General features: G+C 45.3%; 1 protein-coding gene and 1 pseudogene across 2 annotated transcripts in view; both read left to right on the top strand.

Moving 5' to 3' along the window:
• The window catches only part of LOC134984100 (zinc finger protein ZFP2-like), a 31107-nt gene extending 13192 nt beyond the window's left edge, over positions 1-17915 (top strand). For both annotated transcript variants that reach the window (XM_063949731.1, XM_063949732.1), the window contains exon 6: positions 13505-17915. In XM_063949731.1, coding sequence (XP_063805801.1) covers positions 13505-14655 — 1151 coding nt within the window. In that variant the 3' untranslated portion in view covers positions 14656-17915. The remainder of the gene's footprint in view (positions 1-13504) is intronic.
• Positions 17916-21415: 3500 nt separating this feature from the next.
• LOC134984111 (5S ribosomal RNA) lies at positions 21416-21534 on the top strand (annotated as a pseudogene).
• Positions 21535-27211: the final 5677 nt, after the last annotated feature.

A 27211-nucleotide genomic window follows, 5' to 3' on the forward strand; every position in this document is an offset into this window, starting at 1 on the left:
GTAGCGCACAGCACTGCAGCTGTGCACCATTGTTGTCAGCACACTTCACACCAGCGGTCACTGAGGGTGCAGGGCGCTGGGGGGGGGGGCGCCCTGGGCAGCAATGAAAGTACCTTTACTGGCTAAAATACATCACATATAGTCTCTGGGGCTATATGGATGTATTTAACCCCTGCCAGGATGTCAGAAAAACGGGAGAAGAAGCCTGCCGAAAAGGGGGCGGGGCCTATTCTCCTCAGCACACAGCGCCATTTTCCCTCACAGAAATGCTGGTGGGAAGGCTCCCAGGCTCTCCCCTGCACTGCACTACAGAAACAGGGTTAAAACAGAGAGGGGGGGCACTTATTTGGCGATATAATTACATATGTGAAAATGCTATAAGGGAAAACACTTGTATAAGGGGTTGTCCCTGTATAATTATAGCGTTTTTGGTGTGTGCTGGCAAACTCTCCCTCTGTCTCCCCAAAGGGCTAGTGGGGTCCTGTCCTCTATCAGAGCATTCCCTGTGTGTGTGCTGTGTGTCGGTACGTGTGTGTCGGCATGTAGGAGGACGATGTTGGTGAAGAGGCGGAGCAATTGCCTGTATTGGTGATGTCACTCTCTAGGGACTCGACACCGGAATGGATGGCTTATTTAGGAATTACGTGATAATGTCAACACGCTGCAAGGTCGGTTGACGACATGAGACGGCCGGCAAACAGATTAGTACCTGTCCAGGCGTCTCAGACACCGTCAGGGGCTTGTAAAAACGCCCATTTACCTCAGTCGGTCGACACAGACACGGACACTGACTCCAGTGTCGACGGTGAAGAAACAAACGTATTTTCCTTTAGGGCCACACGTTACATGTTAAGGGCAATGAAGGAGGTGTTACATATTTCTGATACTACACGTACCACAAATAAGGGTATTATGTAGGGTGTGAAGAAACTACTTGTAGTTTTTCCTGAATCAGATAAATTAAATGAAGTGTGTGATGATACGTGGGTTTCCTCCGATAGAAAATTATTGGCGGTATACCCTTTCCCGCCAGAAGTTAGGGCGAGTTGGGAAACACACCTTAGGGTGGATAAGGCGCTCACACGCTTATCAAAACAAGTGGCGTTACCGTCTCCAGATACGGCCGCCCAAAAGGAGCCAGCTGATAGGAGGCTGAAAAATATCCTTAAACGTATATATACACATACTGGTGTTATACTGCGACCAGCAATCGCCTCAGCCTGGATGTGCAGCGCTGGGGGGGCTTGGTCAGATTCCCTGACTGAAAATATTGATACCCTTGACAGGGACAGTATTTTATTGACTATAGAGAATTTAAAGGATGCATTTCTATATATGCGAGATGCGCAGAGGGATATTTGCATTCTGGCATCAAGAGTAAGTGTGATGTCCATATCTGCCAGACGATGTTTATAGACACGACAGTGGTCAGGTGATGCAGATTCCAGACGGCACATGGAAGTATTGCCGTATAAAGGGGCGGTCCATCGGACCTGGTGGCCATGGCAACAGCTGAAAAATCCACCTTTGTTACCCCAAGTCACATCTCAGCAGAAAAGGACACAGTCGTTTCAGTCTCAGTCCTTTCGTCCCCATAAGGGCAGGCGGGCAAAAGGCCAGTCATATCTGCCCAGGGGTAGAGGAAAGGGAAGAAGACTGCAGCAGGCAGCCCATTCCCAGGAACAGAAGCCCTCCACAGCTTCTGCCAAGTCCGCAGCATGACGCTGGGGCCGTACAAGCGGACTCAGGTGCGGTGGGGGGTCATCTCAAGAGTTTCAGCACGCAGTGGGCTCACTCGCAAGTGGACTCCTGGATCCTACACGTAGTATCCCAGGTGTACATTGGAAATTCGTGACGTCTCCCCCTCACAAGTTCCTGAGGTCTGCTTTACCAACGTCTCCCTCCGACAGGGAGGCAGTATTGGAAACAATTCACAGGCTGTATTCCCAGCAGGTGATAATCAAAGTACCCCTCCTACAACAAGGGAAGGGGTATTATTCCACACTATATTGTGGTACTGAAGCCAGATGGCTCAGTGAGATCTGAAATATTTGAACACTTACATACAAGGGTTCAAATCAAGATGGAGTCACTCAGAGCAGTGATAGCGAACCAGAATGGTGTCACTGGATATCAGGGAGGCTTACCTACATGTCCAAATTTGCACTTCTCACCAAGGGTACCTCAGGTTCGTGGTACAGAACTGTCACTATCAGTTAAGACGCTGCCGTTTGGATTGTCCACTGCACCCCGGGTCTTTACCAAGGTAATGGCCGAAATGATGATTCTTCTTAAAAGAAATATGGACGATTTCCTGATAAGGGCAAGGTCCAGAGAACAGTTGGAGGTCGGAGTAGCACTATCTCAAGTAGTTCTACGACAGCACGAGTGGATTCTAAATATTCCAAAATCGCAGCTTTTTCCGACGACACGTCTACTGTTCCTAGGGATGACTCTGGACACAGTCCAGAAAAGGATGTTTCTCCCGGAGAAGAAAGCCAGGGAGTTATCCGAGCTAGTCAGGAACCTCCTAAAACCAGGAAAAGTGTCAGTGCATCATTGCACAAGGGTCCTGTGAAAAATGGTGGTTTCTTACAAAGCGATCCCATTCGGTAAATTTCACGCAAAAACCTTTCAGTGGGATCTGCTGGAAAAATGGTCCGGATCGCATCTTCAGATGCATCAGCGGATAACCCTGTCTCCAAGGACAAGGGTGTTTTCTTCTGCGGTGGCTGCAGAGTGCTCATCTATGAAAGGGCCGCAGAGTCGGCATTCAGGACTGGGTCCTGGTGACCACGGATGCCAGCCTGAGTGGCTGGGGAGCAGTCACACAAGGAAAAAATTTCCAGGAAGTGTGATCAAGTCTGGAGACTTCTCTCCACATAAATATACTGGAGCTAAGGGCAATTTACAATGCTCTAAGCTTAGCAAGACCTCTGCTTCAAGGTCAGCCGGTATTGATCCAGTGGGACAACATCACGGCAGTCGCCCACGTAAACAGACAGGGCGGCACAAGAAGCAGGAGGGCAATGGCAGAAACTGCAAGGATTCTTCGCTGGGCGGAAAATCATGTGATAACACTCTCAGCAGTGTTCATTCCGGGAGTGGAAAACTGGGAAGCAGACTTCCTCAGCAGGCATGACCTCCACCCGGGAGAGTGGGGACTTCATCGGGAAGTCTTCCACATGATTGTAAACCGTTGGGAAAAACCAAAGGTGGACATGATGGCGTCCCGCCTGAACAAAAAACTAGACAGATATTGCGCCAGTTCAAGGGACCCTCAGGCAATAGCGGTGGACGCTCTGGTAACACCGTGGGTGTACCAGTCAGGGTATGTGTTCCCTCCTATGCCTCTCATACCAAAAGTACTGAGAATCATAAGAAGGAGAGGAGTAAGAACGATACTCGTGGTTCCGGATTGGCCAAGAAGGACTTGGTACCCGGAACTTCAAGAGATGCTCACGGAAGACCCGTGGCCTCTACCTCTAAGAAAGGACCTGCTCCAGCAGGGGCCTTGTCTGTTCCAAGACTTACCGCGGCTGCGTTTGACGGCATGGCGGTTGAACGCCGGATCCTGAAGGAAAAAGGCATTCCAGATGAAGTCATCCCTACCCTGGTCGAAGCCAGGAAGGATGTAACCGCAAAACATTTTCACCGCATTTGGCGAAAATATGTTGCGTGGTGCGAGGCCAAGAAGGCCCCTACAGAGGAATTCCAACTGGGTCGTTTCCTACATTTCCTGAAAACAGGACTGTCTATGGGCCTAAAATTAGGGTCCATTAAGGTTCAAATTTCGGCCCTGTCGAATTTCTTCCAGAAAGAACTGGCTTTAGTGCCTGAAGTTCAGACGTTTTGTAAAAGGGGTACTGCATATACAGCCTCCTTTTGTGCCTCCAGTGGCACCTTGGGATCTCAATGTTGTTTTGAGTTTCCTAAAGTCACATTGGTTTGAACCAATCACCACTGTGGACTTAAAATATCTCACATGGAAGGTGACGATGCTGTTAGCCCTGGCTTCAGCCAGGCGTGTGTCAGAATTGGCGGCTTTATCATATAAAAGCCCTTACTTAATTTTTTCATTCTGACAGGGCAGAATTGAGGACTCGTCCTCAATTTCTCCTTAAGGTGGTTTCAGCGTTTCACGTGAATCAGCCTATTGTGGTGCCTGCGGCTACTAGGGACTTGGAGGACTCCAAGTTACTTGACGTTGTCAGGGCCCTGAAAATATATGTTTCCAGGACGGCTGGAGTCAGAAAATCTGACTCGCTGTTTAGCCTGTATGCACCCAACAAGATGGGTGCTCCTGCTTCTAAGCAGACGATTGCTCGCTGGATTTGTAATACAATTCAGCTTACACATTCTGTGGCAGGCCTGCCACAGCCAAAATCTGTAAAAGCCCATTCCACAAGGAAGTGGGCTCATCTTGGGCGGCTGCCCGAGGGGTCTCGGCTTTGCAACTTTGCCGAGCAGTTACTTGGTCAGGGGCAAACACGTTTGCTAAATTCTACAAATTTGATACCCTGGCTGAGGAGGACCTGGAATTCTCTCATTCGGTGCTGCAGAGTCATTCGCACTCTCCCGCCCGTTTGGGAGCTTTGGTATAATCCCCATGGTCCTTACGGAGTCCCAGCATCCACTAGGACGTCAGAGAAAATAAGATTTTACTTACCGATAAATCTATTTCTCGTAGTCCGTAGTGGATGCTGGGCGCCCATCCCAAGTGCGGATTGTCTGCAATACTTGTACATAGTTATTGTTACAAAAATCGGGTTATTCTTGTTGTGAGCCATCTTTTCAGAGGCTCCTTCGTTGTTATCATACTGTTAACTGGGTTCAGATCACAGGTTGTACGGTGTGATTGGTGTGGCTGGTATGAGTCTTAACCGGGATTCAATATCCTTCCTTATTATGCACGCTCGTCCGGGCACAGTATCCTAACTGAGGCTTGGAGGAGGGTCATGGGGGGAGGAGCCAGTGCACACCACCTGATCCTAAAGCTTTTATTATTGTGCCCTGTCTCCTGCGGAGCCGCTATTTCCCCATGGTCCTTACGGAGTCCCAGCATCCACTACGGACTACGAGAAATAGATTTATCGGTAAGTAAAATCTTATTTTCGACAAAAAAACGGCCGTTTCAGATTCAACTTTTTGCAATTCGACATTTGTCAAATTCGACATGTCTGCAATGGTTAAAATGCAGCTTTTCGACAAAAGTATATTCAATTGAAGAATGTCGATTCGACAACAGTGCTTTTCGACAGTCATTTCGTCAGTTTCAGTCCGCCTCATTTTGTTGGCGTGATCTAATAAAAAAAAATTAAAACGTGTTTTTTTGGTGGTTTTTTTTTTTTTTTATTGGTAGTAGCATATCTATTTATATTAGAAGGGATTATCTACTTGGTTTGTCTATTTAGGAGCCACAAGTATTATTTAATATAATTTTTTTATATATATATTTTTTTTTACTGACTAAAATAATAAGGAGAGATCAGAGCATGTTTTTCTGTGGGAATGGGTCTAAAAATCCTGAAAGATAATGCGTGGGGTCCCCCCTCCTAAGCATAACCAGACCCGGGCTCTTTGAGCCGGTCCTGGTTGTAAAAATACGGGCGGGGGGGGGGGGATGACAGGGGATTCCCCGTATTTTAACAACCAGCATCGGGCTCTGTGTCCAGTCCTGGTGCCAAAAATATGGGGGACAAAAGACGTAGGTCCCCCGTATTTCTCTAACGTCCTAGTGGATGCTGGGGACTCCGTAAGGACCATGGGGAATAGACGGGCTCCGCAGGAGACAGGGCACTTTAAGAAAGAATTTGGATACTAGTGTGCTCTGGCTCCTCCCTCTATGTCCCTCCTCCAGACCTCAGTTTGAATCTGTGCCTAGACGAGCTGGGTGCTGTTTAGTGAGCTCTCCTGAGCTTGCTATAAGAAAGTATTTTGTTAGGTTTTTTTTATTTTCAGGGAGATCTGCTGGCAACAGACTCTCTGCATCGTGGGACTGAGGGGAGAGAAGCAACCCTACTCTCTGCAGATAGGTCTTGCTTCTTAGGCTACTGGACACCATTAGCTCCAGAGGGATCGTACACAGGATCTCACCCTTTGTCGTCCGATCCCGGAGCCGCGCCGACGTCCCCTTCGCAGAGCCGGAAGACAGAAGCCGGGTGAAAGAAGCAAGAAGACTTCAAAATCGGCGGCAGAAGACTCCAGTCTTCAAACTGAGGTAGCGCACAGCACTGCAGCTGTGCGTCATTGCTCCCACACTACACCCACATACTCCGGTCATTGTAGGGTGAAGGGGAGGGGCGCCCTAGGCAGCAATTAGGACCTCTTGGCAAAAGTTGGGCATATATACAGTTGGGCACTGTGTATATGCATGAGCCCCCGCCATAATTGTGTACAGAAACGCGGGACAGAAGCCCGCCACTGAGGGGGCGGGGCTTCTTCCTCAGCACTCACCAGCGCCATTTTCTCTCCACAGCTCCGCTGAGAGGAAGCTCCCCAGGCTCTGCCCTGCAGATTCACGGTAGAAGAGGGTAAAAAGAGAGGGGGGCACATAAATTAGGCGCAAAAACATATTATACAGCAGCTACTGGGTTAACACTAAGTTACTGTGTGATTCCTGGGTTATATAGCGCTGGGGTGTGTGCTGGCTTACTCTCTCTCTGTCTCTCCAAAGGGCCTTGTGGGGGAACTGTCTTCAAAAAGAGCATCCCCTGTGTATGTGGTGTCGGTACGCTTGTGTCGACATGTTTGACGAGGAAGGCTATGTGGAAGCAGAGCGGGAGCAAATGAATGTGGGGTCGCCGCCGACGGTGCCGACACCCGATTGGATGGATATGTGGAATGTTTTAAATGATGTTAATTCCTTTCATAAAAGGTTGGATAAAGCTGAAACCTTAGGACAGTCGGGGTCTCAGCCCATGCCTGATCCTATGTTGCAGAGGCCGTCAGGGTCTCAGAAGCGCCCACTATCCAAAATTGTTGACACAGATACCGACATGGATTCTGACTCCAGTGTCTATTGCGATGATGCAAAGTTACAGCCTAAATTGGCTAAAGCCATCCGTTATATGATTATAGCAATGAAGGATGTGTTGCACATCACAGAGGAAACCCCAGTCCCTGACAAGAGGGTTCATATGTATGGGGAAAAAAAACAGGTGGTGACCTTTCCCCCTTTACATGAGCTAAAAGAGTTATGTGAAAAGGCTTGGGAATCTCCAGATAAAAAAACTGCAGATTTCCAAACGGATGCTTACGGCGTATCCTTTCCCGACAACGGACAGGTTACGCTGGGAATCCTCCCTTAGGGTGGACAAAGCTCTAACACGCTTTTCCTAGAGGGTAGCCCTGCCGTCACAGGATACGGCCACCCTAAAAGATGCTGCAGATAGAAAACAAGAGGGTACCCTGAAGTCCATTTATACACATTCAGGTACCTTACTAAGACCGGCAATTGCGTCGGCCTGTGTGTGTAGTGCTGTAGCAGCATGGACGGATACCTTATCTGAGGAACATGATACCTTGGACAAGGATACTATATTAATGACCCTGAGGCATATAAAAGACGCTATCCTATATATGAGAGATGCTCAAAGAGACATTAGCCTTCTGGGCTGTAGAATAAATGCAATGTCGATTTCTGCCAGAAGGGTCCTGTGGACTCTGCAATGGACAGGCGATGCTGACTCAAAAAGGCACATGGAGGTTTTACCTTACAAGGGTGAGGAGTTGTTTGGGGAGGGTCTCAGACCTGGTCTCCACAGCTACTGCTGGAAAGTCAAACTTTTTGCCATATGTTCCCTCACAACCTAAGAAAGCACCGTATTACCAAATGCAGTCCTTTCGATCACAAAAACACAAACTCCGAGGTGCGTCTTTTCTTGCCAGAGGCAAGGGCAGAGGAAAGAAGCTGCACAACACAGCTAGTTCCCAGGAACAGAAGTCCTCTCGGCTTCCACTAAATCCACCGCATGACGCTGGGGCTCCACAGACGGAGCTAGGCCCGGTGGGGGTGCGTCTCCGAAATTTCAGCCACAAGTGGGTTTACTCCCAGGTGGATCCATGGGCAATAGAGATTGTGTCTCAGGGATACAAGCTGGATTTCGAAGAGATGCCCCCTCACCGATACCTCAAATCGGGCCCGGCCAGCTTCCCCCTTAGAGAGGGAAATAGTGTTAGCTGCAATTCACAAATTGTATCTTGGGCAGGTGGTGGTCAAGGTTCCCATCCTTCAACAAGGGATGGGTTATTATTCGACCACGTTTGTGGTACCGAAACCGGACGGTTCGGTCAGACCCATATTGAATTTAAAATCCCTGAACATATACCTGAAAAGGTTCAAGTTCAAAATGGAATCGCTCAGAGCGGTCATCGCAAGCCTGGAAGGGGGGATTTTATGGTGTGTCTGGACATAAAGGATGCATACCTTCATGTCCCCATTTATCCACCTCCATCAGGCGTACCTCAGATTTGTGGTACATGATTGTCATTACCAATTCCAGACGTTGCCGTTTGGTCTCTCCATGGCACCGAGAATATTTACCAAGGTGATGGCGGAAATGGTGGTGCCCCTGCGAAAGCAAGGGGTCACAATTATCCCATACTTGGACGATCTCCTTATAAAGGCGAGGTCCAGAGAGCAGTTGCTGATCAGCGTAGCACGCTCTCGGGAAGTGTTACAACAGCACGGCTGGATTCTAAATATTCCAAAGTCGCAGTTGATTCCTACGACTCGTCTTCCCTTCCTGGGCATGATTCTGGACACAGACCAGAAGAGGGTTTATCTCCCGATGGAGAAGGCTCAGGAGCTCATGACACTGGTCAGAGACCTATTAAAACCAAAACATGTGTCTGTGCATCACTGCACGCGAGTCCTGGGAAAGATGGTGGCATCATATGAGGCCATTCCCTTTGGCAGGTTCCATGCGAGGACCTTTCAATGGGATCTGTTGGACAAGTGGTCCCGATCACATCTACAGATGCATCGGCTGATCACCCTATCCCCCAGGGCCAGGGTGTCTCTCCTGTGGTGGCTGCAGAGTGCTCACCTTCTCGAGGGCCGCAGATTCGGCATTCAGGACTGTGTCCTGGTGACCATGGATGCAAGCCTCCGAGGGTGGGGGCCAGTCACACAGGCAATAAATTTCCAAGGTCTGTGGTCAAGTCAGGAGACTTGCCTTCACATCAATATCCTGGAACTAAGAGCCATATACAACGCCCTACGTCAAGCGGAGACTCAGCTTCGCGACCAATCGGTGCTGATTTAGTCGGACAACATCACCGCAGTGGCTCATGTAAACCGCCAAGGTGGCACAAGGCGCAGGGTGGCAATGGCGGAAGCCACCAGAATCCTTCGCTGGGCGGAGAATCACGTAAGAGCACTGTCAGCAGTGTTCATTCCGGGGGTGGACAACTGGGAAGCAGACTTCCTCAGCAGGCACGACCTCCACCCGGGAGAGTGGGGACTTCATCAAGAAGTCTTCACGCAGATTGCAAGTCGGTGGGAACTGCCACAGGTGGACATGATGGCATCCCGCCTCAACAAAAAGCTACAAAGGTATTGCGCCAGGTCAAGAGACCCTCAGGCAATAGCTGTAGATGCACTAGTGACAACGTGGGTGTTCCAGTTGGTTTATGTATTCCCTCCTCTTCCTCTCATACCCAAGGTGCTGAGAATCATAAGAAAAAGAGGAGTGCGAACAATACTCATTGTTCCGGATTGGCCAAGAAGGACTTGGTATCCAGATCTGCAAAAAATGCTCTCAGAGGACCCATGGCCTCTGCCTCTAAGACAGGACTTGTTGCAACAGGGGCCCTGTCTGTTCCAAGACCTACTGCGGCTGCGTTTGACGGCATGGAGTTTGAACGCTGGATCCTAGCAGAAAAAGGCATTCCAGATGAGGTCATTCCTACGCTGATAAAGGCTAGGAAGGACGTGACTGCTAAACATTATCACCGTATATGGTGAAAATATGTTGCTTGGTGTGAGGCCAGGAATGCCCCCACGGAGGAATTCCAGCTGGGCCGTTTCCTTCACTTCCTACAGGAGGGAGTGACTTTGAGACTAAAATTGGGTTCCATTAAGGTCCAGTTTTCGGCCCTGTCTATTTTCTTTCAAAAAGAACTGGCTTCTCTGCCTGAAGTTCAGACGTTTGTAAAGGGGTGCTGCATATTCAGCCCCCTTTTGTGCCTCCATTGGCACCTTGGGATCTTAACGTGGTGTTGAGTTTCCTAAAGTCACACTGGTTTGAGCCACTTAAAACCGTGGAGTAAAAATTTCTCACGTGGATGGTGGTCATGCTATTAGCCTTAGCTTCAGCTAGGCGTGTGTCAGAATTAGCGGCCTTGTCATATAAAAGCCCCTATCTGGTTTTCTATATGGACAGGGCAGAATTGCGGACCCGTCCACAATTTCTGCCAAAAGTGGTGTCATCTTTTCATATAAACCAACCTATTGTGGTGCCTGTGGCTACTCGTGACTTGGAGGATTCCGAGTTACTAGATGTGGTCAGGGCTTTGAAGGTTTATGTAGCCAGAACGGCTAGAGTCAGGAAAACTGACTCGCTGTTTGTCCTGTATGCATCCAAAGAGCTGGATGCTCCTGCTTCAAAGCAAACTATTGCTCGCTGGATCTGTAACACGATTCAGCAGGCTCATTCTGCGGCTGGATTGCCGCTGCCAAAATCAGTAAAAGCCCACTCCACAAGGAAGGTGGGCTCTTCTTGGGCGGCTGCCCGAGTGGTCTCGGCATTTCAGCTTTGCCGAGCAGCTACTTGGTCAGGTTCAAACACTTTTGCAAAGTTTTACAATTTGATACTACAAGTCCCAACAAGCCTCCCCTGCAGGCTGGTACTTGGAGAACCTCAAGTACCAGCTTGTGGGGGGGGGGGGGGGGGTAAACGGGCCCGCTTGTACCTGTAGTTCTACTACAAAAAAATACCCAAATAAACAGTACACACACACCGTGACAGTATAACTTTATTACATACATGCACACCGACACACACATACCTATGTTGACACGAAGCAGTCGGTCCTCTTCACCAGTAGAATCCACGGGGTACCTGTAAATAAAATTATACAACAATCCTGTGTAGATCGGTCCTCTTCTGAGCTTGTAATCCACGTACTTGGCAAAATAATAAAACGCAAAACACGATCCACGCACTGAAAGGGGTTCCATGTTTACACATGGGACCCCTTTCCCCGACTGGCGTGACCCCCCCCATGACTGCTGTCAAAGAGGGTCCCTTCAGCCAATCAGGGAGCGCTACGTCGTGGCACTCTCCTGATTGGCTGTGCGCGTCTGAGCTGACAGGCGGCGCATAGCACATAGGCGCTCCATTATATTCAGTGGTGGGAACTTTGCGGTCAGCGGTTGACCACGAGTAACCTCAACCGCTGACGCAAAGTTCCCACCATTGGATACAATGGAGCGCCTATGCGCTACATTGTATCTCGAGTGCGCCGCCTGACAACTCAGAAGCGCACAGCCAATCAGGAGAGTGCCACGACGTGGCGCTCACTGATTGGCTGAAGGGACCCTCTTTGACAGCAGTCACAGGGGGTCCCGGCAGTCGAGGAAAGGCAGGGCGTGGATCGTGTTTTGCGTTTTATTATTTTGCCAAGTACGTGGATTACAAACTCTGAAGAGGACCGATCTACACAGGATTGTTGTGAGTACAATTTTATTTACAGGTACCCCATGGATTCTACTGGTGAAGAGGACCGACTGCTTCATGTCAACATAGGTAAGTATTTGTGTGACGGTGTACATGTTAGTCACGGTGTGTGTGTACTGTTTTTATTTGGGTATTTTTTTTGCAGTAGAACTACAGGTACCAGCGCCCCCCCTGCATGCTGGTACTTGTGGTTCTCCAAGTACCAGCTTGCGGGGGAGGCTTGCTGGGACTTGTAGTTTTGCTACAAAAAATAATATTCTTTTCTCTTACATCCTAGAGGATGCTGGGGACTCTGTAAGGACCATGGGGTATAGACGGGCTCCGCAGGAGATAGGGCACTTTAAGAAAGAATTTGGATACTAGTGTGTTCTGGCTCCTCCCTCTATGTCCCTCCTCCAGACCTCAGTTTGAATCTGTGCCCAGACGAGCTGTCCATGTCACCTCTAGTAATCCCACATGAGCGTCCATGTCACCTCTAGTAATCCCACATGAGCGTCCATGTCACCTCTAGTAATCCCACATGAGCGCCCATGTCACCTCTAGTAATCCCAAATGAGCGTCCGTGTCACCTCTAATAATCCCCCATGAGCGTCCATGTCACCTCCTAGTAATCCCACATGAGCGTCCATGTCACCTCTAATAATCCCCCAAGAGCATCCATGTCACCTCTAGTAATCCCACATGAGCGTCCATGTCACCTCTAATAATCCCCCAAGAGCATCCATGTCACCTCTAGTAATCCCACATGAGCGCCCGTGACACCTCTAGTTATCCCACATGAGTGTCCATGTCACCTCTAGTAATCCCAAATGAGCGTCCATATCACCTCTAATAATCCCCCATGAGCGTCCATGTCACCTCCTAGTAATCTCACATGAGCGTCCATGTCACCTCTAATAATCCCCCAAGAGCATCCATGTCACCTCTAGTAACCCCACATGAGCGTCCATGTCACCTCTAGTAATCCCACATGAGCATCCATGTCACCTCTAGTAATCCCACTTGAGCGTCTGTGTCACCTCTAGTAATCCCACATGAGCGTCCATATCACCTCTAGTAATCCCACATGAGCGCCCATGTCACCTCTAATAATCCCCCATGAGCGCCCACGTCACCTCTAGTAATCCCACATGAGTGTCCATGTCACCTCTAATAATCCCCCAAGAGCATCCATGTCACCTCTAGTAACCCCACATGAGCGTCTGTGTCACCTCTAGTAATCCAACATGAGCGTTTGTGTCACCTCTAGTAATCCCACATGAGTGTCCATGTCACCTCTAGTAATCCCAAATGAGCATCCATGTCACCTCCTAGTAATCCCACATGAGCGCCCACGTCACCTCTAGTAATCCCACATGAGCGCCCATGTCACCTCTAATAATCCCACATGAGCACCCGTGTCACCTCTAGTTATCCCACATGAGCGTCCATGTCACCTCTAGTAATCCCATATGAGCACCCACGTCACCTCTAGTAATCCCACATGAGCGCCCACGTCACCTAGTAATCCCACATGAGCATCTGTGTCACCTCTAGTAATCCCACATAAGCGCCCATGTCACCTCTTATTATCCCCCATGAGCTTCCATGTCACCTCTAGTAATCCCATATGAGCGTCTGTGTCACCTCTAGTAATCCCACTTGAGCCTTCAGTGTTGATCAAGCTCCAGTCTAAGCATCCTATCTTTTGTTTTTTTAATAAACATAAAAGCACTGATTACAGGTAAAAAAAAATGGCAGTTATAGAATTATATATTGTGTCCTGTTACATCCTGGGTCTTGTCTGCTCATTTTATATATATTTTGTATTTTATTTCCAGCAGATGGACCCACAAGCAGGAATATCTCAGAAGTACATCTAATGTTATCCCTGGATTGTGACATAACAGATAATGACAGTAGACAGGATTCTCCAGGAGATAATCCCATTACCCCAATTATACATCCAGCTCTATCAACTAATCCCCCTGATCCTGGGAAATGTTCTCCTGATCACTCTGATATTGGTGCATCTATTACAGCTCTGAGATTAGATACAGAGTTTCCCTGTTCTACAGACGCCAAATGTTTTACACAGAACACAAACCGTATTACTCATCAGCCAGCTAAGGCAGGTGAGAGGCCATTTCCATGTTCTGAGTGTGGGAAATGTTTTACATATAAATCAAATCTTGTTACACATCAGAGAAGTCACACAGGTGAGAAGCCGTATTCCTGTTCTGAGTGTGGGAAATGTTTTACACAGAAATCAAATCTTGTTACACATCAGAGAAGTCACACAGGTGAGAAGCCGTATTCCTGTTCTGAGTGTGGGAAATGTTTTACACAGAAATCAGATCTTGTTACACATCAGAGAAGTCACACTGGTGAGAAGCCATTTCCATGTTCTGAGTGTGGGAATTTTTTTACATATAAATCAAATCTTGTTACACATCAGACAAGTCACACAGGTGAGAAGCCGTATTCCTGTTCTGAGTGTGGGAAATGTTTTGTAGAGAAATCAGGTCTTGTTATACATCAGAGAAGTCACACAGGTGAGAAGCCGTATTCCTGTTCTGAGTGTGGGAAATGTTTTGCATCTAAATCAAATCTTGTTACACATCAGAGAAGTCACACAGGTGAGAAGCCATTTTCCTGTTCTGAGTGTGGGAAATGTTTCACACAGAAATCAGCCCTTGTTACACATAAGAGAAGTCACACAGGTGAGAAGCCGTATTCCTGTTCTGAGTGTGGGAAATGTTTTGCATCTACATCAGATCTTGTTAAACATCAGAGAAGTCACACAGGTGAGAAGCCGTATTCCTGTTCTGAGTGTGGGAAATGTTTTGCATCTAAATCAAATCTTGTTAAACATCAGATAAGACACACAGGTGAGAAGCCATTTTCATGCTGTGAGAGAAATAAATCCGCTCTTGTTGAACATATTAGACATTACCCAAGCACGGAACCATTTAAATCTTCTGGAGTATAATTATCACTGTCATGCAATGTTCCGCAAGGGTCAATCCTATCTCCTATGCGTCATGCAATATACAGTCTGGTCCATATATATTGGGACATCGACACAATTCTCATATTTTGGGCTCTATACACCACCACAATGGATTTGAAATTAGACAAACAAGATGTGCTTTAACTGCAGACTTTCCGCTTTAATTTGAGGGTATATACATCAAAATCAGGTGAACTGTGTAGGAATTAAAATGGTTTTTATATGTGCCTCCCACTTTTTAAGGGACCAAAAGTAATGGTACAAACTAAACAATCCTAAATCAAATATTGTAAATCAGATCAGTGCGATCGTCCAGATCAACAAAAAATACTTTACTACTTAATGTGGTCGCAGCCCGGATCAGTGTTTCGTGAATTGAGCTTTGACATATTTTCCAAGGGCGATCTGATTACCATCTCCTAGATGAAGATCTGGATACAATATCCATACTGATATGCAAATATTTATCTGGTACGCATATACATTTTGTGATAACTGAATTTAATCCCACATACGGAAATATACTACGCTATATAGCAATTCTTTGTGTCTCCTAGCAGCATTTAGATCCCAGTAGTAACCTGGACTAAAGAATGGGGGAATGATACGCCATGTGTCAAGCCGTAATCCGTACGCTATAATCTTGTGTGTGACAAAACTAGTGATGAGCGGATTCGGTTTTACTCTGTTCTCAAAACGGCATCTTATTGGCTTACAGATGTCATGTGTTTTGTATAGCCAATAAGATTCTGTTTTGAGATCCGAGTAAAACCGAATCCGCTCATCACTAGACAAAACTGATTGAAAAATACTACACCATAGTCGCTCTCTTGTTTCTTCCTTTGTTTCCAGAATCTTAAATCAAACTTTTACTTTTTAATATTTTGTTGCAAATCCTTTTGTCAGTTACAGCCTGAAGTCTGGAACGCATAGACATCACCAGACGCTGGGTTTCATCCCTGGTGATGCTATGCCAGGCCTCTACTGCAAATGTCTTCAGATCCTGCTTGTTCTTGGGGCATTTTCTCTTCCGTTTTGTCTTCATCAAGTAAAATGCATGCTCAATCGGATTCAGGTCAGGTGATTGATTTGGCCATTGCATAACATTCCACTTATTTGCCTTAAACGCTTTGGTTGCTTTCGCAGTATGCATCGGGTCATTGTCGATCTGCACTGTGAAGCGCCTTCCAGTGAGTTCCGAAGCATTTGACTGAATATGAGCAGATAAAATTGCCCAAAACACTTCAGCATTCATCCTGCTGCTTTTATCAGCAGTCACATTATCAATAAATACAAGGAAACCAGTTCCATTGGCATCCATACATGCCCACGCCATGACACTACCACCACCATGCTTCACTGATGAGCTGGTATGTTTTGGATCATGAGCAGTTCCTTTCCTTCTCCATACTCTTTTCTTCCCATCACTCTGGTACAAGTTGATATTTGTCTCATCTGTCCATAGGATGTTGTTCCAGAACTGTAAAGGCTTTTTTAGATGTTGTTTGCAAACTCTAATCTGGTCTTCCTGTTTTATTGCTCACCAATGGTTTACATCTTGTGGTGAACCCTCTATATTCACTCTTGTGAAGTCTTCTCTTGATTGTTGACTTTGACACATATACACCTATCTCCTGGAGAGTGTTCTTGATCTGGGCAACTGTTGTGATGGGGTTCATGCTATTTAGTACACTAGTAGTGTACTAAATAGCACGAACAGCTTGTAACGTAGAGTGGCAAGTTTAATCTTTCTATGTATAATGGAGAGAAATAAAAGCTTCTCCCTAAGTTCCTGGATGCCAAATCACTGTCCTTAGTATCTCTGTACAGTTTTTTCTATTAGAGTACTAATTAGCAGGAACAGCTTATAATGTACAACACAGATTCTCTAACGCCGACGATCTACAGTACTGTGTTGCTCGAACAGTTAGTTGCGTCAGAATACACTAATTTATATCTACTGTTATGTCTATACGTGCTCATTACCGCTGTGTATTTTAGATAGTGAATGAGTCACTCCTGCAGATTTACCCCGATTTGTGTGAAACCTGTGTGCACCCTTCTGTTGAATGTTTTACAATGGATTACACAGAAAAAATAATAAAGTGAATGTCACTGGAACACAAAAAAAATTGACACTTTGGGAATCGAACCCGGTACTCAGCGTGGCAGACCGGAGCCTTCATCGCTAGCCCACAGCACTGCATGGAAGATTCTCAAGTTCATGTGTAAAAGTACTGCAAAGAGCGATTCCTCCCCATTGGTGTTTGTTTATGCCGTTAGGGGACTCGGACACTCATTTTGTGCACTGTACATACTGTAAAGTCAATGAGCTACATTAGTTGTGTCTGCATACACAAGTGTTTTAACACGTTCATTTGCGTCTGTATAAACTATACATACAGGGATTTGGCATCCAGAAACTTAGGGAGGAGCTTCTATCTCTCCCCATTATACTTAATACTACGGGATTTGGACACTCGCATATCCCTAACATCAATAGACCATACTGTATCTGTAACACGTTCATTTGCATCTGTATATGCTGTACTATTTGCACCTGTACTGTATATACTGTTATAGACTTTATGACATACTGTAGCATAATGTAGCGTAATGAGACGCACCAGTAAAGTAGTTCTTACGCTGTAGTTCAGTATTGTATTTTAATGGAGACCACACGCTTGCGCATTGGTGATTTAAAAAAGCGACATCCGGTGGATGATCTTAGGTATTACACTCAAAGGTAACGCCAAACGCTCTGTGTGCCTTCCTACGACTAGGCGTGCCTCCTTGCGCCCAGGTACGCTGCGTATGCCTGATCGCGACTAACGCCTCAGCCAGCCAAGATAACGGAGGACCCGTCTGTATATTTAGTTCCTAAATAATACATCCCAAATGCTTAGGTCTTCTTTCTGCTGTTTATTTTGTATCTTGTGCTTTGTGTAAATGTGAATGTCTAATACCAGTTTCCACAATCTGTATTGCTGCACGACAATATGGCGGCCATTGGAACGTGTTTTCACTTCTAGTTTACCTAACTTGTTGCAGACACTCATCTTGATAAGGAGTGTCAGAGTGTTTTCAGATACAAGATCCTATCCATATATACCCTGTACATTACCATGTGCATTAGAGTCACCCAGGTTCCATCTGCGTTGGTTTGTTGTATGTTACATCTATATGGTGCGGATACTCCCCTGTATGATTTCATAATAAAAGCTTTTGTCTGCATCTAATTATTGCATTATAGCTTTTATTTTTATTCTGTTTTATATTCCTATCTGAGTAATTACGCCATAATGTCTAATCTCGGAGTGGATCCCAGAAGATGTAAAGAAACCGTGTAAGTGTTCCATCATTCTGTTACGTGTAAGCATACAGGTAAGTGATGGCACGGTGGTCACTGACCATCACATTCCGGTGGTATAATGGAAGTGGGACTGTCTGGGCTTATTCTAGTCTACTGCAGAAATAAAAAAATCAGCCTTTATCCTGCTTAAAAAAATTACAAAGCACATAAATCAAGCTTGGTAGGACAAGACAGAAGCCACATTAATGGTGGCACATCATATGGGCCCTCATTCCGAGTTTTTTGCAACGGAGCGATTAGTCGCTAATGCGCATGCACAATGTTCGCAGTGCATCTGCGCCAAGTAAATTTGCTAATAAGTTTGGTATTTTACTCACGGCTTTATGAAGAAATTTCTTCGTTCTGGTGATCGGAGTGTGATTGACAGGAAGTGGGTGTTTCTGGGCGGAAACTGGACGTTTTACGTGTGTGTGCGAAAAAACGCTTGCGTTTCTGGGAAAAACGCGGGAGTGTCTGAAGAAATGGGGGAGTGTCTGGGTGAACACTGGGTGTGTTTGTGATGTCAAACCAGGAACGAAACTGACTGAACTGATCGCAGTGGCAGAGTAAGTCTCGAGCTACTCACAAACTGCAAAGAAATTTCTATACGCAAATCTGCTAATCTTGCGTTCGCAATTCTGCTAAGCTAAAATACACTCCCAGAGGGTGGCGGCTTAGCGTGTGCAAAGCTGCTAAAAGCAGCTAGCGAGCGAACAACTCGGAATGAGGGCCATAGGCTGAAGACCCATGCTTCTGGTATATATGGCATAACTCACTCTTTGCCCACAAAAACCTTCCTTTCACCATTCACAATGTCCACCATTGCCCCTTAAGAAGGGACACAACTTTCCTTTGCTTGTTCCACCTCCTCCTCTACAGAGCCCAGGACCACCTTCATGTTTATCTGGAGGCCTGACATCTGGGAGGTTTGTGGCCTGAGATGACCACAGAACCACCAGGTAGTGGGCAAGAAGAATCCACAGACTCCCCAGGACCTGGAGAGTCCAAAGAGCCACCCTGCATGAGGTAAAGAAGGGTCAACCACAGGGTCTGGCTTACCTATTTCCTTCCTAAAAGCTGCTCTTTACCCAGTTTGGTACCTGTGGGCTCCCACTCCCTCCCACTCCAATTCCCTTGACAGTCCTTACCCTATACCTTATACTATATATATATATATATAGTCAAAAAATGGAGAGCGCACTCTTGGTTATATAAGAAGTAACAACTTTTACTTTGTAGCATTTGATTACATACATTAAAAGTTAAAATTCATCAGCATGGTGTTTCCACCGCAACTTAGCCAGTATATCTCCCGAACCACAGCTCGTCTGGTCTCCGCCTCTGAATCCGGGGGATGACGTCACGGCGTCTACGTCACTTAGCCACGGCCAACGCGTTTCGTACGTCAGGTACTTCGTCAGGGGGTGTGGTTAATTAACAACTTGATCTCTTTATATACCCGTTGTAGGTATTGTTCTCAATTAATTACAACATGATTTCACTTAAAAATACAAATAGACATTTCATACAACTTATAAACCATTGGCATTCCACAATTACATCACAGAAGATAAGCTCAAATTATCCACATTTTCATTATCGATTATCCAAGACTAATAATAACCTTACACGATTTCACATCAATGAACCTATTAATTAACATTACAGCTGGAGTCCATCTCATACATGAATGAACAGCAAATTAGCTCATATGATCCATTCACACAAAGGTATATATCCTACCCTCTGTGTAATACTTTTGTATAATATTTTTCTCTAAAACATCCCAGTGGAAATTAATTAAAATCGTTCTGATCTTTAAAGCTAATGTGTCTATTCTCTTCAGTCATTTGCCGCGTACATGCTATTCGAGCACACCAGTCGGGACGTAGCCGCTGCCACTGGTACACTCTAACATACATGCACACAGTGTCAGCCTTCCAAGAATGGCACAATATCACAGCCTTCATTCAAACCATCTGGAGCCAGTGTATTTAGTGTGTAGATCCAAAAGGTTTCTCGCTTTGAAAGCAAATTGAGGATGTTACCTTTCCTCTCATCCAATTCTACCCGCTCAATAGCTTTAAATGAAAAACCTCGTAATTGTGAGTCACAGCAATTTGTGAAATGTCGTGGCACACTATGGTTTTCAACTTTATGAATGCTATTACGTGTGTGCTCCAAAATCCTCAATTTAAGCACTCGCTTAGTTTTGCCTACATAGCGTTTCCCACATTTACACTCTAAAAGATAAATCACATATGTACTAAGACAGCTTAATTTCCCCTTAATTTTCCATGATTTAGAATTATTGGAATTAAAAAATTGTTTATGATCCTTATTAACATATTGGCATACCTTACATTTAGTACATGCATAGAATCCCTCCAATCTATCAGCTCGTGGTACAGTAACATTCTTCAAATTACTAGGAGCTAATTTACTCTTAAGGGAACAGGATCTTCTAAATACTACCTGTGGGTGTGTTGGAATCACTTTCTGTAGTATCGGATCTAGATGTAAAACATCCCAATGTTTCTGTAAGATCTTTTTAATAACATTCCCTTTAGTATTGTACTTAGTTATAAATGGAATGGAGAATCTCTCCTGGTCATGTTCTCTTTGTTTGTACATCACTAGTTCAGATCTGTTTGTTTCTTTCTTTCGCCCTATTAAAGGCACCCTCAATATATATAGACAGGCTGTGAGGACCGGCACTCCCCCTCCTGGACTTAGTGCTTGGGTGCCATCTCAGATAAAACTGGATAGTAAACAACAAAGCAGGCGGCACTCCAAGTCTGTTTGAGATTCAAGTGTATTTCACACACAAGTGATCCGACGTTTGTCAAGGGGCGCTTGGACCCCGAAACGTCGGATCACTTGTGTATGAAATACACTTGAATCTCAAACAGACTTGGAGTGCCGCCTGCTTTGTTGTTTACTATATATATATATATATATATATATATATCTTTAGGATTGTTGAAGTATCTTCAATTTGTGATTTTGCTAAAATATGATATAACCACAGGATATCTGCTTTTGGGAACTAATGTTTATTGGAATTTTGTGTGCTAAATCATATACACCCAGAATTGTGGATTAATCCCTGTTAGACAATTATATATAATCTCCTGTGTGTTTCTCATTGCACTGAATTTTATGCATTATTGGGGATCAATCCCTGTTAGATTATCATACTCAGCTATTGTACTTACATCACTGCCTGATTTCTTTTGCTCTCATTAGTATAACAATCAGCACAAATGTTGCTTAATGCTCTGTTCTTATACCAACAATAATTCAGGCATTTATGATATGCTCAAAATAAACAATGTGTATGAGTATCCGCACACTGGAATTGACTGCACAGATTGGAGAATATCCACCTACAGTCAAACCGCACTGAGTATGCCCAATCTCGTCTGATCTTGGAAGCCATACACTGCAGGGTCTGGTCAGTACCCGGTTGGGAGACCACCAGGGAATACTAGGTACTGTAGGTATTTTATTCTCCAGTCATTTGTGTCCTTCCGATTTTCTGTGCAGATCCAGGTATTTCATTTCTACTTTCATTTAATTGTGCTAGTCTGACAGGCTACAGCTGAACCCAACGGAGTTACCCTATTCCCAATAAAAAAATTATCAATTAAGGAAATCTCTAGACCACTAAGGGAATAAAGATAAATTCGCTCATCTAAATCCTATCGCTCAAAATTGTAGCAATTATGCTTTGAAAAATTATTCATCTATATTTGCCTTCTCCCTCTCTTTTTAAGTATTAATTTTCTCATATTTCATCATCTTATTAATTAATTTTTTCATAAGTGTGCCCTGGAAAGATATATAGCTGGCTTTGTCTTTTTTCTCTTATAAAAGACCACACCCCATGTTATAGGATACTAGACATCACCTTCCAACCTTTATCTGACCCTTCCTATCATGCAACGGCGAATCCCTTAGTCCTGGAACTGTTTAAACTATTGATACTCGCTGATGTGGTGCAAGGGAGTTATATCTAAAATGTACACTATTTGGGTTAAATATGTAATGTTCTAATAAACCTCTACGCGCTCACAAACTCCGTCGTAAATACCCATATCACGCGCATGATCGCAGGAGCGATCCTACGCAAATTGCGGATATGTGCACGCACGGCGGACTGAGTGCACGCGCAGCGGGCATGTGCATGGGGTTAGTACAGGGCATATGCATTACAATATTTTTCGACTTTGACATTTGTTAATACCAGGTCTAAGATTGCATTGTACCTGGTGGGTTCCTCAATTAGTTGAACTAAGTAGTTATCATTAAGTGTGTTTAAGAACCTATTACCCCTAGCAGTATCACATGAATCGTTTTTCCAGTTTTTCTCTGGATATTTAAAATCTCCCATCACTACCATGTCTCCTACTCCTGCTGCTCTTTCAATTTGCTTCAGTAACAATTCCTCGTTAGATACATTAATACCAGGCGGCCTGTAGCATACCCCCAATACTACCTTTTTTATTCCCTTTTAGCCACATGCAATTTCTACCCCATAGCATCTCGACCGTATCTACAGTCTCCTCCTGCAAATCCTCCCATATATCAGTTTTTTAAAATGGTTTTACGTAAAGACACACCCCTCCACCCCTTTTATGTAGTCTGTCCTAAACAGCGAATAGCCTTCTAGTTTGACTGTCCAATCATGAGATTCGTCCCACCAAGTTTCAGTAATGCCTATAATATCATACTGTTTGCTTGCTGCAATTATTTCTAATTTGCCCTTTTTACCAGTAATGCTTCTGGCGTTTACATACATACAAATAAGATAAGTATTTCCCTTTGCGTTAGGGACATCTTTCACCTTATGTAGCAACGATGACCTGTAATTGTCATTAGTTAGTGCTTTGGTAAAACCTCTTTTAGTACCCATGTTGATAACTTTACCGGCTGCTCTTACCCTCCCCCCAAATTTTCCCCCATTTCATTTACTACTGCCATCCCCAATATTCTCACTGCATGCCCCGTAGTTTCTAGCTAAACCCTCCTAGTTTAAAATCTATAACCTTCTAACCATCCTTCCCCCCAGCACCGCTGCCCCCTCCTCATTCAGGTGCAATCCATCACGACAAAAAAGATGGTGCCTGACTGAGAAGTCCGCCCAGTGTTCCAAGAACACGAACCCTTCTTTCCTGCACCAGTCTCTAAGCCACACATTTACCTCCCTAATCTCCCTCTGCCTCCCCGGACTAGCGTGGGTAATATTTCAGAGAATATTACCTTAGATGTCCTTGCCTTAAGTTTCTTGCCTAATTCCCTATAGTCTTTCTTAAGGACATCCCACCTTCTGCTGACTTTGTCATTGGTGCCAACATGCACCAATACTGTCGGGTCTTTACCAGCCCCTCCCAACAATCTATCTACCCGGTCCGCGATGTGCCACACTAGAGCACCCGGGAGACAACAGACTGTACGGCGATCATGGTCCGGGTAGCAGATTGCTCTATCTGCCTTCCTGATGATAGAGTCCCCTACCACCACCATCTGACTAGGTACCTCACTATCTTTTGTCCCAACTGTGCCAGAGGGGCTGCTCCTCTGGATGCTAGAGGGAGCAGTCCCCTCCTCCACCGTCATTTCCGCAGTATCATCCTCCGAATCTTCGTCCAGCCGTGCAAATTTATTCGGTTTGATAATCCGAAGATGTCGAGGTCAACAAGTATCCAGCCAAGAGTCATTATCTTCACTATCTTTATGCACTACTTTCTCCGACTGATCCTCCCTGGTGAATACTGAGGAAAAAAATTGTTCAGTATTTCCGCTTTTATTTTATCATTGTTTATTAAAGCTCCCAATTCATCTTTTAATGGGCCTACGTTCTCCTTCTTTAACCTTTTACTGTTTATGTATTTATAAAACTTTTTAGGATTGCTTTTACTCTCTATAGCGATTTGCTTTTTGTTTACAACTTTTGCTGCGATTATTACTTTTTTGCATTTTTTTTTGCATTCCTTGTAATGCTGGAATGACTCCTCAAAGCACGCTTCTTTTTAGCCATTGCTTCTTTGACATCCTTATTAAGCCACATTGGTTTGTTTTTAGTACTCCTGCATTTACTGCTCATGGGAATGAATTTGTGAATATTGCTATCAAGCAACCCTTTTAAAGCATCCCACATTTCCGTTGTGTCTTTACCATGAAACAAAACTTCCCAATCAATCTCGTTTAGTGCCTGTCTCAGCATATTGAAATTAGCTTTTCTAAAGTTAAATGTATTAGTTGTTCCCTTATAGCTGTTTATTGAAACTGATGTCAAATGTGATCATATAGTGGTCAGTTTCCCAAAGTCTCCCCAACTTTAGTGTTTGATATAATGTCCACATTATTGGTAAAACTAGGTCCAGAATAGTTTTACCTCTAGTTGGGTCCTCGACTAATTGAGTTAAGTATTGATCCTTTAATGTATTTAAGAACCTGCTGCTCCTAGTTTTTACACATGAATCGTTACTGCAATTTATATCAGGATAAAATCCCCTAACACTAGGATGTCCTCCATTCCCGCAGCTTTTTCATTTTGGTGTAAGAGTTGTTCATCGTCATGTACACTAATATCCGGTTACTTGTAGCACGTGCCAATGACTTGTTTCTTCGCCTCTGTGCCCCCACTTGTGATCTCAGCCCATAGCGACTCCACGTTATCTCCAGCCTCCCTGAAAATACCCTCTATTAAGTTTGGTTTTAGAGATGGTGTAACAAAGAGACATACCCCTCCTCCCCTATTGGTAGCCCTATCCCTCCTGAAAAGAGAATATCCCTCCAAATTCGCAACCCAGTTGTGAGAGTCGTCCCACCATGTTTCCATAATACCTATAATATCATACTGAGACTTTGATACAAGCCATTCCAATTCCCCCATTTTACCCGATAGGCTTCTTGCGTTCACAAGCATACATCTTAGCTTAGCCTCTCCATTGCCTGTTTGTTTTAGTGGTATCTTATCTATATTTACAAGAGCCTTTCTAGACTTACCCTTACTGACTGTTATTCTCCTCCCTCCCTTTCCTCCCATCATGCTTAATACAGCTTTCCTCTCTACTATCTTTATCTGATCTATAAGACTTTCTAAACCCCCCTCCCTGATGTTAGTATCCTCCCTTATGCTATGCACATTACTTTCTATATACCGTATTGCTGAGCCATACTCGTCATTAGGTAATAAATTGGGAATATCTTGGCAATACCTGTGTCAGTATTTCCGGTGTCAATACCCATGCAAATACCCTTGCCATCTGATCTTACGCTTCCCCCTTTTCCACCCCCAAATTGTTCACTACCCCCATCCTTACTGCTCTCACTAATGAACCCGCAGCTTCTAGCTAAACCCTCCCCCCAGGCTCCTAGTTTAAAAGCTCCTCCAACCTTCTAATCCATCATGACAAAGATGCCGCCTGACTGAGAAGTCCACCCAGGTTTCCAGGAACACAAACCCCTCCTTCCTACACCAGCCTCTAATTCACACATTTACCTCCCTGATCTCCCTCTGCCTCCCTGGGCTAGTGCATGGCACTGGTAATATTTCGGAGAATATTACACTAGATGTCCTTGCCTTAAGTTTCTTGCCTAAGTCCCTATAGTCTTTCTTAAGGACATCCCACCTACCACTAACTTTGTCATTGGTGCCAACATGCACCAAGATCGCCGGGTCTTTACCAGCCCCTCCCAACAATCTACCCTGTCCGCGATTTGCCGTACCCGAGCACCCGGAAGACAACAGACTACGGCGATCATGGTCCCGGTAGCAGATTGCCCTGTCGGCCTGATAATAGAATCGCCTACCACCACAATCTGACTAGATACCTATCTTTTTTCCTCCGGTTCCATCATTTCCTCACTGCCATCCTCAGAACCTTCATCAAATTGGGCAAATTTATTGGGGTTTGGTGGATCAGAGATGTCCCGTCTTCCCCTCCCCCTCTTCTTCCTTCTAACCATGACCCAGCTACCTGATCTTCCTCATCTACCAATGATCCCCTCTGCAACTCCTCCACTGTTCTAGCTAAACTTTGCTTGAGATTGTGAATGCTCCTTAGTCGCGTAACCGTCCGCTCTAGATCAGTTACCTGGGCTTCCAGGGCGTCCGTACGCTCACATCTCGCACAGATGTACCCGCACTCGGACTGTTGTGCCAGGTGCGCATACATCATGCACGACATGCACTGAGTGAGATTCCCAATCTCAGCCACCCCCATTCTTTAATTAGTGCTAACTCCCTGTTTCCTTCAGAAAATCAAAAAGAGGGGGACAATCAATATACAAGAAATATATAAGGAACAATAAACAAATAAAAATAAGATTTTATTCACCTGTAAATCTATTTCTCGTAGTCCGTAGTGGATGCTGGGACTCCGTAAGGACCATGGGGAATAGCGGCTCTGCAGGAGACTGGGCACAACTAAAGAAAGCTTTAGGACTACCTGGTGTGCACTGGCTCCTCCCTCTATGACCCTCCTCCAGACCTCAGTTAGGATACTGTGCCCGGAAGAGCTGACACAATAGGGAAGGATTTTGAATCCCGGGTAAGACTCATACCAGCCACACCAATCACACCGTATAACTCGTGATATTATACCCAGTTAACAGTATGACAATAACGGAGCCTCTTAACAGATGGCTCTCACAATAACCCTTTTATTAAAAATAACTATGTACAAGTATTGCAGACAAACCGCACTTGGGATGGGCGCCCAGCATCCACTACGGATTTCGAGAAATAGATTTACCGGTGAGTAAAATATTATTTTCTCTGACGTCCTAAGTGGATGCTGGGGACTCCGTAAGGACCATGGGGATTATACCAAAGCTCCCAAACCGGCGGTAGAGTGCGGATGACTCTGCAGCACCGAATGAGCGAACTCCAGGTCCTCCTCAGAAAGGGTGTCAAACTTGTAAAATCTTGCAACTGTGTTTGACCCCGACCAAGTAGCAGCTCGGCAAAGTTGTAAAGCCGAGACCCCTCGGGCAGCCGTCCAAGAAGAGCCCACCTTCCTCGTGGAATGGGCTTTTACTGATCTAGGATGCGGCAGTCCAGCCGCAGAATGTGCAAGCTGAATCGTGCTACAGATCCAGCGAGCAATAGTCTGCTTTGAAGCAGGAGCCCCCATCTTGTTGGGTGCGTAGAGGATAAACAGCGAGTCAGTT

The sequence above is a fragment of the Pseudophryne corroboree genome (assembly GCF_028390025.1).
Source record: "Pseudophryne corroboree isolate aPseCor3 chromosome 3 unlocalized genomic scaffold, aPseCor3.hap2 SUPER_3_unloc_36, whole genome shotgun sequence".
NCBI lineage: Eukaryota > Metazoa > Chordata > Amphibia > Anura > Myobatrachidae > Pseudophryne > Pseudophryne corroboree.